The sequence below is a fragment of the Python bivittatus genome, unplaced genomic scaffold (assembly GCF_059951505.1).
Source record: "Python bivittatus isolate LINGU-HERP-01145 unplaced genomic scaffold, Pbiv_v1 ctg000350_np1212, whole genome shotgun sequence".
NCBI classification, from domain to species: domain Eukaryota; kingdom Metazoa; phylum Chordata; class Lepidosauria; order Squamata; family Pythonidae; genus Python; species Python bivittatus.
The window spans coordinates 25,188,220-25,202,921 of record NW_028277074.1 but is presented as its reverse complement, the minus strand read 5'-3'; the positions used below and the strand labels follow the sequence as shown (position 1 = coordinate 25,202,921).

At 33.5% G+C, this 14,702-nt stretch overlaps 1 protein-coding gene across 7 annotated transcripts in view; it reads right to left on the bottom strand.

Annotated features, from left to right (window-relative positions):
* Positions 1-3,346: 3,346 nt before the first annotated feature.
* Positions 3,347-14,702, bottom strand: part of CASK (calcium/calmodulin dependent serine protein kinase) — a 187,921-nt gene continuing 176,565 nt past the window's right edge. For all 7 annotated transcript variants that reach the window (XM_088144750.1, XM_088144746.1, XM_088144747.1 and 4 more), the window contains 5 exons: positions 12,820-12,900; positions 12,654-12,734; positions 9,544-9,746; positions 9,199-9,282; positions 3,347-6,491 (listed from right to left, as the gene is read on the bottom strand). In XM_088144750.1, coding sequence (XP_088000876.1) covers positions 6,315-6,491; positions 9,199-9,282; positions 9,544-9,746; positions 12,654-12,734; positions 12,820-12,900 — 626 coding nt within the window. In that variant the 3' untranslated portion in view covers positions 3,347-6,314. The remainder of the gene's footprint in view (positions 6,492-9,198; positions 9,283-9,543; positions 9,747-12,653; positions 12,735-12,819; positions 12,901-14,702) is intronic.

The window sequence follows — 14,702 nt, the reverse complement described above, 5'->3', positions numbered from 1 at the left end:
TTATTACAACCAACATTTTTGACTTTTTCCTGCTCTTAGCAGCCCCAAATATTTCTGCTAGAAACAACTATGTTTCAATCCATATCTGGAACAAAACAACCCCATTTCTTTTTGCATATGGACTAAAAATGTGTGTTCTGTGCATGAAATACTTTAGGCATGAACCATTCTTCTACAGCACCAGCAGTGAATGCAAAAGGCACTGTCCATTTAGTTTGTTAAGTGTGCCTATAAAGGTGTTTGGCCGAACTCTGGCTGAAATGGTAGGAAATATGACAATGAGCAAAATTTGGAAAGTGAAACATGGCTTTGGGCCAGGCAAGGGAGCATTCAGACCATATTTTATTCTTCAGCAGGCCACTAAGATATTTATGAAAGTGAGAAAGTTTATTGTATATTTGTTAAAGAAATCATACAATAATAAATGGAATACTTTATAGATGGTTCAAAGTTGACCAGGGAGTAAGACAAAATGTTCAACATCCCCTTGGGTCTTTCATGTATTTATGGATAAACACATAAGGAATGCTTTGGTGAGATTAGAAGTGTGGTGGTCAAAGACAAAAATATGTGTGCGTTTTTATTTATGTGCAGATGATAATGCTAAGAATTCAAATTGTTTGCAGCAAGACCAAGGTAGCTGGGTCAAGAAAGAATGATCAATGCCTGACCACATTGAAGTGCTTTGTTCAAATAGAGACGATAAATTAAGATAGAATTGCAAAACAAAAATATGGAATAAATAGGCTGAGACAAGAAGGAAGACTGAGAAAGTCACAGTTGGATGAAGTTAATGGGATAATGAAAAAGAGAAGTTTAAAGAACAAAAGGCAGGGTATGAATTAATGTATGGATATAAGGGAGGCAAGGATGGTTTATAAGGACAGAAGAATATGCAGAGGTATGATTGGTTTAAGTTACATCTAGGATTCCTTTTCTTTTCTTTTATATCCTGCCTTTAATTTTTTGCTTATACTTACTCTATGTTATATGTAACATAGCATAGGTTTGTTATGTATATATATGTAGGACCCAGCAAATATTTGATAATATATTTCAAAATGTAGGTAACTCCAGTAGTTGATATACTAAAAAAGCATGATGATGATGATGATGCAATAGCTTGCAGGGCTAGCCACGCTATTAGAATATAGAATAAGACAGTATCAGCCTCCTATTACATGGAACTTTACTCTCAGAATTCCTGAAAAATCAAAACTGTTTGGATATTGAAAATATCCACTATGTGATGAAGATGTTAACAAAAAACTGAAAATAAAGATCAAACAAAATTGATGAATAAAACAGGTTTTAAGATTGAGAATAAAGACAAATATTTAGGTAATATGAAATATGAAAAATATGACAAATATGAACTGTATGTTATTTCAAAATAACTAAGACATGGAATTAAGTTAAAAAAAATATGTTAAGATGGGAGAAAATACAACTGTCATTGCTGGGGAGAATTTCTGTAATAAAAATGAATATTCTGCCTAGAATGATATTTTTGTTTCAGACAATTCCTGTTTTGACAATCGATGCCCCATGTAAACAGTGGCAAAAGGATGTATCTAAATTTGTGTGATGGGGGGGGGAAACTAGTTAAATATAAGGTGTTACAGCACGCAAAGGAAAGAGGAGGATTGGGTTTACCTGATTTGAAATTGTATTTTGCAGCTTGCTATTTGGTTTGGATAAAAGAATGGGTGCTGCTGAGAAATAGAAGACTTTTGGAGTTGGAAGAACCTGAGATTTGGGTGGCATGGGTATTTGTGGTATGACAAAGTCAAGGTTAATGTGGAGTTTAAAAATTATTATGTTAGATGTGCCATATTGAGAATATGGAATAGATACAAATCTAGGTTGTGTCCTAAAACGCCTTTGTGACTTTCAGCACAAGAACCATTTTATAGACGAGAAATAATAGGCAAACACAAATGGATAACTTATAGTGAGATACTCGAATTTTGTCAAGGGGAATACAAAATAAAATCAAGAGAACTGATGGCAGAGGGACATAGGTTTTCTTATTTACAGTATTAGAAAGATTTAAAGTAGACAAAAGAGTTTATGTTTTTTAAACATTGTAAGACTGAGTTTGAAATGTAATTATGTACAAATGATGAACATGTAATTGCTAAAATGTTTAGACTTCTATAGAAATTTGAAACAGAAGAACAACAAGTGAAAGAATGTATGATAAAGTGGGTTAAATATTTTGGTTATAATATACAGATTGAACAATGGGAAAATATGTGGTTGAAAGGATTGAAATTTACAGTTATAATCTTAGATAATTTTTATAAAATGATGTACAGTTGGTATATGTCACCAAAGAAATTGTCTAGAATGTATAAAGGCACTTCAAATTCATGTTGGAAATGTGAACAACAAGAAGGGACATTTTATCATCCTTGGAGGATGTGTAAGGATTTTAAAGATTAATATGCAATTGAGGCCAGAAGTCATTCTTTTAGAACTGATGGACAAACAGTTGGAAAAAAGTCATGGAACTTTGTTTTTGTGTATGATAACTGCAACAAGATGTATGCACAAAGATGGAAAGATTCAGCAATACCTACAATGCAGAAATGGTTGGTGAAGATGATGGAACTCGCTGAGATGGCCAAATGACATCTTTCTTTGGAGAAAAGACAATATCTACATTTATTACTGACTGAAAACCCCTTATGGACGTTTTGCGGAAAAGAGAAAAAAATGAATTACGATTTATGATTTTGATGATTAGACAGGATAGATTATAGAAAGAAGAGAGATATGTTATAACTTTAGAGAAAGAAGTAAATTTATAATTGTACTTTTAACTGCTGTAAAGAAGATTGGAAGCCACTTCTTTGTATCTTTCTTTCTTTTCTATTTTTCTTTTCCTTTTTCTCCTTTCTTGCACTTTTAGCTTTCTCTTTGATTTTTCTTTTTTCTTTTATATTAGTTTGCATTAGTTCTTATCTTCTTTTTTAAAACTTTTAATAAAATTATATAAAAAAAGAAAGTATCCACTATGTAACTCACATCCGATTCTCAATACTGAGGACTTTCTTAACACAATGAATTCTGGTGAGATAACAAATATGACTTTTTAATAATGCATCTTTCAGCATTATTTCTGGATAGGGCACATGATGCTAAGGTTAGTGCTTATATGCTATCTGAACCCTACATTGCTTCTAAAATTTTAAAGGAACGAACACCCTAAAAAGTTCACAATTCCCAAATAAAGTTTATATTTCAGTTTGATAGATTTTGTTCTGTGTTTTCCAATGTATTAGTACAGTAATAATAGCAAGAGCAAACTATCACAAATCATGGATATAATCCTATTTTATTAAAATCAATTTATGCTTTGTTATTATCATGGGAAGTGAACTTGAATTGCAACTTATGCTGGTGTTGTTATATTAATATTGATACAAACATTCAGCACCAATTGCCAAATCCCTATCTTGTGCCTGAATATTTAGCAAATTAATAAGAGAACTGATAGTTTAGTATATTACATAAATTGTAAAAACCAAAACAAAGCAGAGGGAAGAAGACAAAGGGAGATTAAAAGAATCTTGAATCTTCCACAGTACTGATTTAGAGCCCTGGGCTCAGTTCTTAAAAGGAGTGAAAACAAAAAACACAATGTAGCTTGCTCCAATGGCTTTTTCAACATAGCATTACAGAGCAGTATATATCGTATCATGGTTGTATGGGATGCTCTATATTGTAAAGACACAAGCTGATAAAACTGCTAGGAATTTGATCAACAAATATAATCAAGGGCAAATTACAATACCCCCCTTTCTTAGAAAATATATGAAAGATTCAGAAATTCATAACTAGCTTGCACAGTGTATAAGAAGTTGAGAATATGTCACAGGAATAGAGGCAGATAACCTTTCTGCCAATAAATATAACTTCTAAGTGCAAAATGACTAACTTGCTGTTCTCTAACTAGTTTTGTTACTAATCAGCATTTCTTACAATCACCTAATTACAGCTAAGTTGGAAATGCAATGCATATATATAGTTCAGGATTGGAGTGTTGTAAGAGGGTTATAAGAGTTCTCTGAGCTTGGTTTTTTGTTTGCAGATGTTTCTTCAGAGGTATGACCTTGAAGAAGTGAAGTTAGTTACTTGTGGCAGCCCACCAGATCACATACAAGGCTGCCACATACAACCAACAATCCTCACTTCTTCAAGATCACAGCATTGAAGATGATACCTAATGTAATGTGTACAAATGAAAAACTGAGCTCAGAGAACTCCTACAACCTAACTTAGAACTAATTTGTGGCAACCAGCTGCAATCATAAAAACTCTGAAAGACTGTAAGAACAATCAAAGTGGATGAATCTAATGCCCTTTTAAAATCTTTAGTTTCTTTAGAATGGTAATCATTGAGAACCTGAAATGGTTCTCAAAGAGTTTACATTAAGTAAATAATACTTCTGTATTGCAATGTTGAGGATAACACTTTTCAAAAACATACTGGAATTTAATAACAAAAGCAAAGAATCCATATTAAATAATAAAAATGTAAAACAATCAGTCCAAGATACAGTAATACCGGTGATACATGGAGATTTGATTCACAAAGATATCACAAACTGGGATGGATAATGCATAATCTCCCTCTCTTATGATGGGGAACAGATGTTATCCTTGCTAAGACATTGGTTAGAGAAATCAGAATATAGCAGTAACCCTGAGATGAATTCATGGTAAAATTTGCTTATTAAGGCTCCATATCTAAGTTTTAGGACTGCTTCACACATTGTCAATAACGTTTTTTTCCCGACCAGAGCATACAGCTCAGGGAGCCATGGCCAATTGGGAAATCTCTTTGATTTGAACCATATGTTTATTTTATTACAATGTGTTTTGGGATATATACTTTTCAGCATATATAATACAAGCATGTACTAAAGATGTGAATATATGAATGTATGAAGCGACCCTTATTTGCAGAGTGAGCCATAGTAGGTTTGCAATTAAAGCATGAATGCCAACTATCACAAAGATGAGAGAACCTTTTTCTAAATATCTACAAAAAATTGGCTGTTTTTCTGAAGTAATTGTAGAATTCTGTGATGAAATGAATGACCCAAGGCATTTAATTGTTGAACACATAAAATGAAGTATATTTAAAATAAAATTTTAAAAAATGGTCAGACTATAGAGTTTGAAAAGAATTTACAGGGCTGCAGCAGCTGAGTTTTTGGAACTGTTAATTTATCGCAAAGCCTAAACTGGGTTTCTTTCTTTCATTGCACAGTATTTTCTCTTAAAATGTGTGCATTTTCAAAACAATTACATACATATTAAAAATCAGCATTTTTGCTTAAACATAATTAAAACGGTAATACTCTCAGACAACACAGATCTGAAATGGCAAAACCAGTAATTTTTTTCCCTCCCATCTTTACAACAAATTAATTTGAGACAAAATTACAAACACATTTCACTACATGATTATTAATAAAAATTAGGATTTTTGTTTATAAAGTTGCCCAAAATGCAAGGGATGTGCATAGGTTTTACAACTTAGTCATAGTATTTTATTTTATTCCCTTGGGTATCTTCCCCCCATGAACGGAATGTACTTTGTTGTAGATTACAGTTTTTTCAACACAGATACACCAACGGCATGAACGCTTGCAACTGTCCACATGCATTAAGAGTCAAGACCCAACTTCAAATCTCTATTTAGTTTTACAGAGTTCTTCAAAGAGACAGTATCGCATTATCTGCATATTACATGAAAATACTTCAAAATGCTACCCTAAAAATGATTAAAAAAAGCGAAAGAAGGCCATTAGAATGTAAGTATTGATCTGGTCACGATTGGGCTAATAATTTCAAATAAATAAAGGAAAGCAACTTAATCCAATTCACAAAATCAGACTCTAAAAGATGTAGTGTTCCACCCCCAAATAAAGTAAAGATCATATTATTATTAAAATAGATTATAGAAAGCAGCATCTATTTTGTGCAGTTTTAGGGGCCTTTGAAATTAAAAGCTATGAATTCCAAAAATATAACATTCCAAAGGACTGAATAATACATATATTTAAAGATACATTTTAATAAAGTTTAGGAGAACTGATTAAAAAAGATACTGTCTCTTTAAATTATCATATTTTTTTGCCTAGCTATAAGGACATGACAATAATTATAAATTTAGGTCACACTACATCTAGGTAGTCTCTAGGGGCCAAGACCTGTTGACTCAAGGTCAATAACAAAGAGGTTCTTCCAAGTATGAGGTGGTTTCCATTAATGATCACATTCTTCTGGTAATAGGGTTAATATATCCAGGAAACAGGAACCCATTGTGATGCTTTACAAACAAGCTCAATGGCTTCCTCCAGATGCCTGATTGTTTCATCAATTTCATTGTTGATAATTGTAAGGTCAAAGTAGTGTGCATATGTTCTCTGTAAGATTTCTGATTCCTTTTGCAAGCGTTGAAGAGATTCATCCTGCACAGTGATTAGGAAAAAGGAAAGTGGAACAACTTTGTTATCTTGTATTTACTGCTTACAAGGAAGCACATTGCCAAATGCATTTCTTGTATAAGGATTCATTCATTTTGAATCCTTTTGTAAGACATGCATTTGGAAGCTTGCTTAACTTTAATAAAATTGCACTGAATTTACTAAACTGCTTGGTTCGATCATATAAATAAATTTATTTATTTTCTTCACATAACTGAACATTAGTTTAAATGGGTGAGATGAATCTGAGAAAAAAATAATTGGCATAAGCAAGGAACAAGAGAGGAATGGGACCTTATTAATGAATCACAAGAGATACGTAAAAGCTTAGTTTGTAACCAAAATAAAGCACTTAATAACAAGCTGATTAATACATACAGACATGGCTGAAAGTATTGGTATCTCCTCTACTTTTTCCCCCCAAATCCCAATTTGCTGTGAAATAAGTTGAAACCGACACAAGTAAATTGCATCCACCATTCTTTATTTCACAGTCTCTAGAGGAGATATGCTTTTGATGTTTGACTTAACATATTCTTGTAAATAATAAAACAAATGAACTAATTATTATGATGTTATTATTCTCACATATGTCATGCAACTGAAAAGGTCATATTATCTACGAGCCATGTCAGAATTACTCATTACTTTACTTTATGCAAAGTCAGGTTTACAGGTAGTCCTTGGGTTATGACCACTCATTCAGTGACCATTCAAAGTTACGATGCCACTGAATGAGGGAGACTTATGACCAGTCTGTGAAGTTGCAGCCCTCGCAGCATCCCTGCAGTCATGATCCAGGTGTTTGGTCCCCAGCTCGTGATTATGACGTTGCAAAAAGCTGTGGTCATGTGATTGTGACTTCCTACGTTCCCTGCCAGCTTCCCACAAGCAAAGTAAATGGGGAAGCTGGCAGGAAGTCAGAAATCACTCCCACCATTTTGCCTGCCTACACTCCATAGTGCCTGCCCACAACACCCCCGTGGCACTTGTGCACCAACCCACACTCTGCAGCATCTGCCCGTGGCACCTATCTGCAATCCATAGTGCCTACCTGTGGCACCCCCCCACCTGCCTGTAACTCTTACCTGCAGCTCTCACCCACCTGTTTGCTTGCCTGGGACTCCTGCCTCTTCCTGTTTAATGACCTGCGTGGTCCTGGGGTTATGATGGCAACTGGGACTGCTGAGATTGCCATCGCTAAGCAATGAGGTCACTTAACATCATGCTTTATGGCTGCATCGCTTAGCGATGGAAATTCTGGTCCCAATTGCCGTCGTAACCCGAGGAATGCCTGTATTATGCTGTAAAGAATTATTAAAATTTGAAAATTCCTATCATAAACCTAGCCCCAGTTAATTCTATGAAAACTAGAATACTGTAATGAAATCTGTAGAATTCAGTTATGCAGTTTTTCTATTCTGCAGAAAAATGCAAGGAAACACTTACCTAACTCCAGCTAATATTCCCCACCAAATGAGAAACAGTCAATATTTCCTGATGTAGTGACTATGGAGATCACCTTGACTATGGCATCCCTTTGTGGTGGGATGCCATAGTCAAGGTGATCTCCACAGTCATTACATCAGGAAATATAGGTCATTTTTGCCTTGGGAAATTATTTGCTATTCCTATTGATTTGTATATAATTCTCTCTGATATTGGTGAACTATAACTCTCATGATTATTGGAATTGCTTGCTTTGAGTTCTAGTTCAACCACATCTGAAGGCCTGTACATTGCCAATTCCAGTTTTAAATTAAAAACACATAAGAAAAATGTAAAAATAACTGTGGCATATAGGTTACATTTAATTGAAAATCTTTATTCAAACAATATTAAAATAATAAAATGTACACAATACTGGTTCCTAACGGGTACTTACAGGCAATTTTCTGCACCATTTTGGCAGCTAGATAAAATCAGTACAAGTGTAAGAAAAATGAGAAGAAAAGCAAAGATAATAAATGAAAAAACAACAATAATGCAGTCATGCAGGATATGTCTGCAACAGCAATCCTCCTTATAATCTTTCATTTTAATTTATTTATACATCCTTGTTTCCATATTGACACATTTTCAATGAATTGGTGCTTTCTCTCTCCTTTGTAACTGTGGGTTTGGCAGTTTGTATTCATTTTGAAAACATAAAACTAAAATATGTAGAATTAACGTATTTATGTAAATACTATTAGCTTTGGTGCAAAATAAAAAGACAGTTTGAAATTTTGAGGCAGTTCAACTTTTTCTTTTTAAATTAAAGAAAAAAATGTTCTGATTATGGAGCTAGATAACATTTGTTTTGTGTATATTCAGTCAGGCAATTATTACTATCCCTTTCAAGATATATTTTCTTCTAAAGAAACCAGGGAGTGGGTTTCTAACTAGGGAAAATCCGTAATAAGAAACTGGATGAGATTACATTTTCACAGCCTCATGTGTGTGTTTGGTTAAACTATACAAAAATTAGCTGGTACAGACATGGCCTCAGAAAAACAAAGTAAAATTTAAAATAAAGTATGACAGGTGAAGAGAAAAAAATATTTATGCAAATTACATTGTAAAAAGAAAAGTGAACAGACGTATGCTAAACATGTACAGAGGAAAAATAGTGAATGTGACTTCTCAAATTTCCCCAATTTCTGTTATATTACATTCAGTTGCACTAATATTTCACTGTAACAAGGCTTACCTCATTAATGCCTGGGGTAATTGTAGGTGCAGCAATAAAAACAACAAAAGGAGCAAACTCTGCAGTTCTCAGGACCTTCAAGGCCTAAGTGAGTATAATATAGAATGGTATAAACTTTAATATAAAGTAACATAGATATTCTTGTCCTTACTTCTAGTTCATATTGACCCATCCATCTTCTGACTCCTCTTACATGGGCAAAGCAAAGAAAGGATGTCTTTCTTCACATCAAAGACACTTGGAAATAGAGCACTTTATAGTAGGCTAAGGTTTTGTCATCATAACCGATATGCAGGGAAATATTTTCTGTGTCTGACAAAATATGCACATGAATTTTATATTTACCTGAGGCTCTACATCAAGTATTGCAATTAATCCCTGTTCGTGGATCTTCCGTATTGTTTCCAGTTTTGTCCCATACATTGCATCTTCATGGCTACCGTATTCCAAATATTCATTGTTGGAAATGTCCTGCATCATTTGGTCATGTGATACAAAGTAATAATTCTTTCCATTCTCTTCATCTTTCTTTGGTGGCCTGGTTGTATCTATAATTACAAAAGTTAGGTACAACAAACCCAGACTCGTTTTACATTCATCCACACTACAGAAATACATAGTGTGTATGTGTGTGTGTGTGTGTGTATATGAATTATAGACAACAGTTTAGATATTAATTTTTGCAAAAACTATCAACTATTAATTTCTGTATTTTAATTTTTGTCCAAACCAATGAAAACAAGTAAATCTTAAAACTCCTATAATGTTTTATTCTTGAAGGAACCCCTTCTGAAAAAGATTCTTGAGAGAAATGGAAAAAAAATTGATTTTTTTCCTATGAGCATAATTATTACTTATTCATTTTGGCCACCCTAATGAACTCCTAATGACTCTGGGCAGCTTACAATTAACAAGTAAGAACAATACAATAAAAAAAAGAATTCATAACTGGCCCTAAGACAGGCACATATACAAAAAGCCCATCCAATAGGGGCTGAACCATCAACCTGCACCAATACAACCATACATTTGCTACAATAGCTCAAATACAGGTAGTCCTCGCTTACCAATGGTTTGTTCAGCAACCTTTCAAAGTTACAGTGAGGAGACTTATGACCAAATCAACATTTCTGACCTTCACAGCCAGCTTCCAACAAGCAAAGTCAACGGGGAAGCCGACGTTGCACTTAATGATCACGAGTGATTCACTTAATGACCACAGCTGGAACTGACATCATAAGTTGGCATGGTCAGGCGTTTTGCTTTACCACTACATCACTTAGTGATGGAGTTGCCGATCCTATTGTGGTTGGTAAGTGAGGACTACCTGTATGTGATATTCTATCTTCATATGATGGACAGATAAATTTTAGGTGCAATCCTATGCATGCCCTATCTGGGCATAAGTTCTATTGAATACAATGGGAATTACTTCTGCAGGTGTTCTTAGTTTTATTTTTTTAATTAATTAAACAGATGTGACTGGGTGAACATCACAGTATTAGTTTTATATAATTAAAATCAGGCAGCTAGCTTCCTTGTAATATTCAAAAAGGAAGGGGAGAAAAGGACTGGATTATATTTGTTACCACAGAATACAACACTGTGTATAATAGAAAAAAAAATCCACATTATAGTTCTTCAGGGAGTTCTTTGATAAGCAGATCAAAGTGATTTTATTACTATATTTTCACATGGCACAATGTAAACTTATATTTCCAGCTATAAACTGTGAAGGCCATCCTCACAGAAAAACCAACACTGGTATTATTGGGTCAGTCAGAGCTTGTACATTGAAGATGCCGGTTTTAAGTATATGCGTTGCCAGTTAAACTTTAAAATAATGGGCTTGATGAACAAATAATCTAACCTATATGTATGCTCACATGGAAGAGGATGGGCTGAAAAAAAAAAAGAAAAATCAAAAAGTCCCTTTTGAATAAGCTTTTAAAACTTTAGCTATGCCTTTAAAGCAATAAAATGAAAAAAAAATCGGCCATGTGATTGAAAGAAAAAGAAGTCTTTTCCCTTTGTGTACACTTATATCAAGTGGCAATAGTCACCAAAATGGACTTAGTAGTAGCAGTATTCTCATTTGCTACGCACTTATATCTAAGCACTGTACAAGACCTATTTTTTTCCCTCACAACAACCCTATGAGGTAAGCTGGGATGAGATTGAGTGACTAAAGTCACCTAGTGAGCTAAGGGTGGACTAGAACATGAAGACTTGGTTGTTCTCCCACGCTTGGAGCCTCTGTCAGTTGTTCTGTTATATGTTTTTTTCCCAGATGTATATGGTTCTTTATGTTTGGTTTTCCAATCTTTTCCTAATTTAATTGTAAACTTCCCAGAACTGTCTGGAGTTGGACGGCCTCTAAATTTGATCAAATTTATATATGCATACATACATACATGGATTCCCCCCATGTCCAGTCCAACACTTTAACCAGTACACCACACTGTGAGACTTAGTCTCTCACTGACTTGATTAACACTCTCCACTGGGGGCTGAGAGCTAGGAAATTTGCCTTTTCATTTATCATGGATGGTAACTTGCATGACTTATATGACACACTGTTCTGTAGTACTGTACTCTCTTCTAGTATTGCTCATTTGTTGCACAGTGATGTGTAATATACAGTAAGGGTCAACTTCTAATTGCAGCATTGTAATGATCTAGGAATTGCTTCCTGTGCATAGGAAGTATATAGGCAGTATTCTAAATGTGCCTTTTGGAATATAGAAGCACTATGTTTGTAGCACAGATCCAATGGAATGGCGTGAGTAGGTGGATTGAGTTGGTTATAGAACACATAACTGGGAGAAGAGTGGATTAGTCACCATTGCTAATGGCAAGGTCCAGTATTTCATATAAGTTACTTATTTATTACATCTATATCCCACCTTTTGTACTGGAGCTCAAGGCGACCTACGTAGTGCCTACATTCCTAATTTTTCCCCACATCAATAACCCTGTGAGATAGGTTAGGCTAAGAGAGAGTAACTGGCTCAAAGCCATCCAGTGAACTTCCATGGTTGAGGGTCTCCTTGTTTCTAGCCCAATACTTCAACCGTTGTACTACACTTGCTCATAAGTTAATCTTATAAATGCTATACTGTAATTAATTAGTATTGATAAGTATTTAGTATTAGGGTATGCACACTTCAGAAATGATTCAGAACACAGTTCTGAAGGAGTGCTTTGGAACACACATAACTGTAGCTCCTCTTTACTATTCTGCTTCAGCTTGTAAACAAGATTCAGCCATCTTTAATGAGTCAACTAATACAACTCTTAAAATAGCCACATTTTTTTCAGGCTGGTAAAAAGGACATGACAGCTTCAATTAGTGGTAGAGGAGTGCTGTGCTTGAGCTGTGTTCCAAAGCACATCTTCTGAATTCTTTTTGAAGTGGGCCCAGCAACTATCTGCCTTATAAAATTGTTACTTACGTGGAATAGGGTATGCAAATCGGTCTGGATGTTTTGTAATTAGTGTATTTTTAATATGTCTTCTCCCAACACCATGTGCTCCTACATGAAGAAATTATGAATATTACTACAAAGATCTAACAATATAATATATAATTCATTACTACAGGATCAAAATTAATGTTACCTAATAAAACAAGTGTTTTCCTTTTGAATGCAGGCAATTTTACCACTTCTTCATAGGTGACAAGGTCTAATTGATCAAACACTGTAACAGGAAGAAAAAACAAAAATAGAGGAAAAATGTCTGAATCATATTTTTCAAAATGGTTTCAAAAACATCGTGTTTGTTACAAAAATTTATAGCTATTTCAATAAAGGATTTTTCTTACAATTTCACTAAATATTTTACTTTACAAGAATATATTACAAATTACATGCTCAAGAATTTGTGGGAGAGACCATGCAAATAGGCAGAATGCAAGTATTAGCACTTCTGAAAATTTCTCAGACTCCCAAAAGTAAGTAGTAATTATTATAGGGAATGATAAACTAATAGATATGTGAGAACATCTATTTAATGAACAGTAAAGATTTAAATATATTTTATTAACCTTATAAAAATGAATTAAAGTCTACCTTATAACATTGTTTTATTGTAATGTGCGCCTGTGTATGTATGTGTATGGTCTTATAAAAACTCTCCCAAATATAATTATTAGAGTAACTATGAATAGAGTTGTCTTCACAAGGAAGTTAACATTTTATATTAGCATGCTCTTGTGAATTTGGATAGTGAATAAAATTTTGGACAAAGAAAATGGCTTTACTGCAAACCATAAAGCCACCACAATAATAGAAACAATATGACCCTGGAAAAGATTTTCTCAACTGTCTTTATGCTATTGTCAATTATTTGAGAATCTCAATGCATTGCCAACTGCAATAGTTTAGTAAATCATATTTTAAAAAAACCCTTCCCTTTCTTATGCCACATAATGAACTATTCTTTGTATTATAATAAGTTAAATAGAATATAATTATTAACCAAAGAATTATGCCAATTATAAGAACATGTCTTAGTATCTTAAGTCAATGTAAGAGTGAATATTTTATTAAAAATTCTACCAAAAAAAAAAGCGTACTTTCAAAAAGACAAAAAGAGAAAGAGGGAAGGAGTTAGTGTACCAAAAATACAACCATGCCTTATTTTAATTTATTACAATACAGTTTTAAATTTAATATAGATTAAGAAGTCAGACATCCAAACATTTGATTAGGCATATCTCTCTGAAATTCTGCCAAGATATATATTTGGTGTACTAGTGGAATATTTTACTATCTCCTGGTATAGCAAATTGGACATCTAAGTTATTAGAAATCTTCCTATTTATAACATAAATCATATAGCCATTATAGTGTGAGTCTCTCTTGACAGTAAAAATGGAACATACATGTGTTAATAAATAAATATTAACAGCTATTATTGCTAAGATGGATCTGGATATTCTGTGAAAAAAATTAATATTAGCATCTATAAACTTGTAGTTTTCTGAGCTAAGTTATTTTTCTTAAGTAAAATTAGATTTAACTACATTTTCATTTTCTATTTAAAAAAATACTCTACTTAATATAGTTAGTAATGACATAAAGCCCTAATAATTTCCCTAAGGAAAAATCTAGGTTGTATTTCCACGCTCACCAAATTTGTAGAATATATTATAGTAGATAAAAACTGGTTGGAATTTTAATTTTGTGGTATTTTCAAGGCCACCTCTAAATATTTAAAAGCATAACTCATAGTGAGAGTGCTTCAACACAAACAAGCAGAAAAAACATTCTAATAACCAAATAATCAAGATAAATATTAATTCAGGTTTCTAGACAGAATTTAAAAAATGTACACATATTAGAGGAATACAAGGACACATTTACCAACTGAACTTTTAAACATTTCTACACTTCTAGGTAATAAAGAAAAGGAGTTATTGAAGGGAAACAGTAAGAAGCAAATAAAAAGGCATTGTCACTTGACAGGTTACTTACATGCACAGAGGCCATTGGGATTAA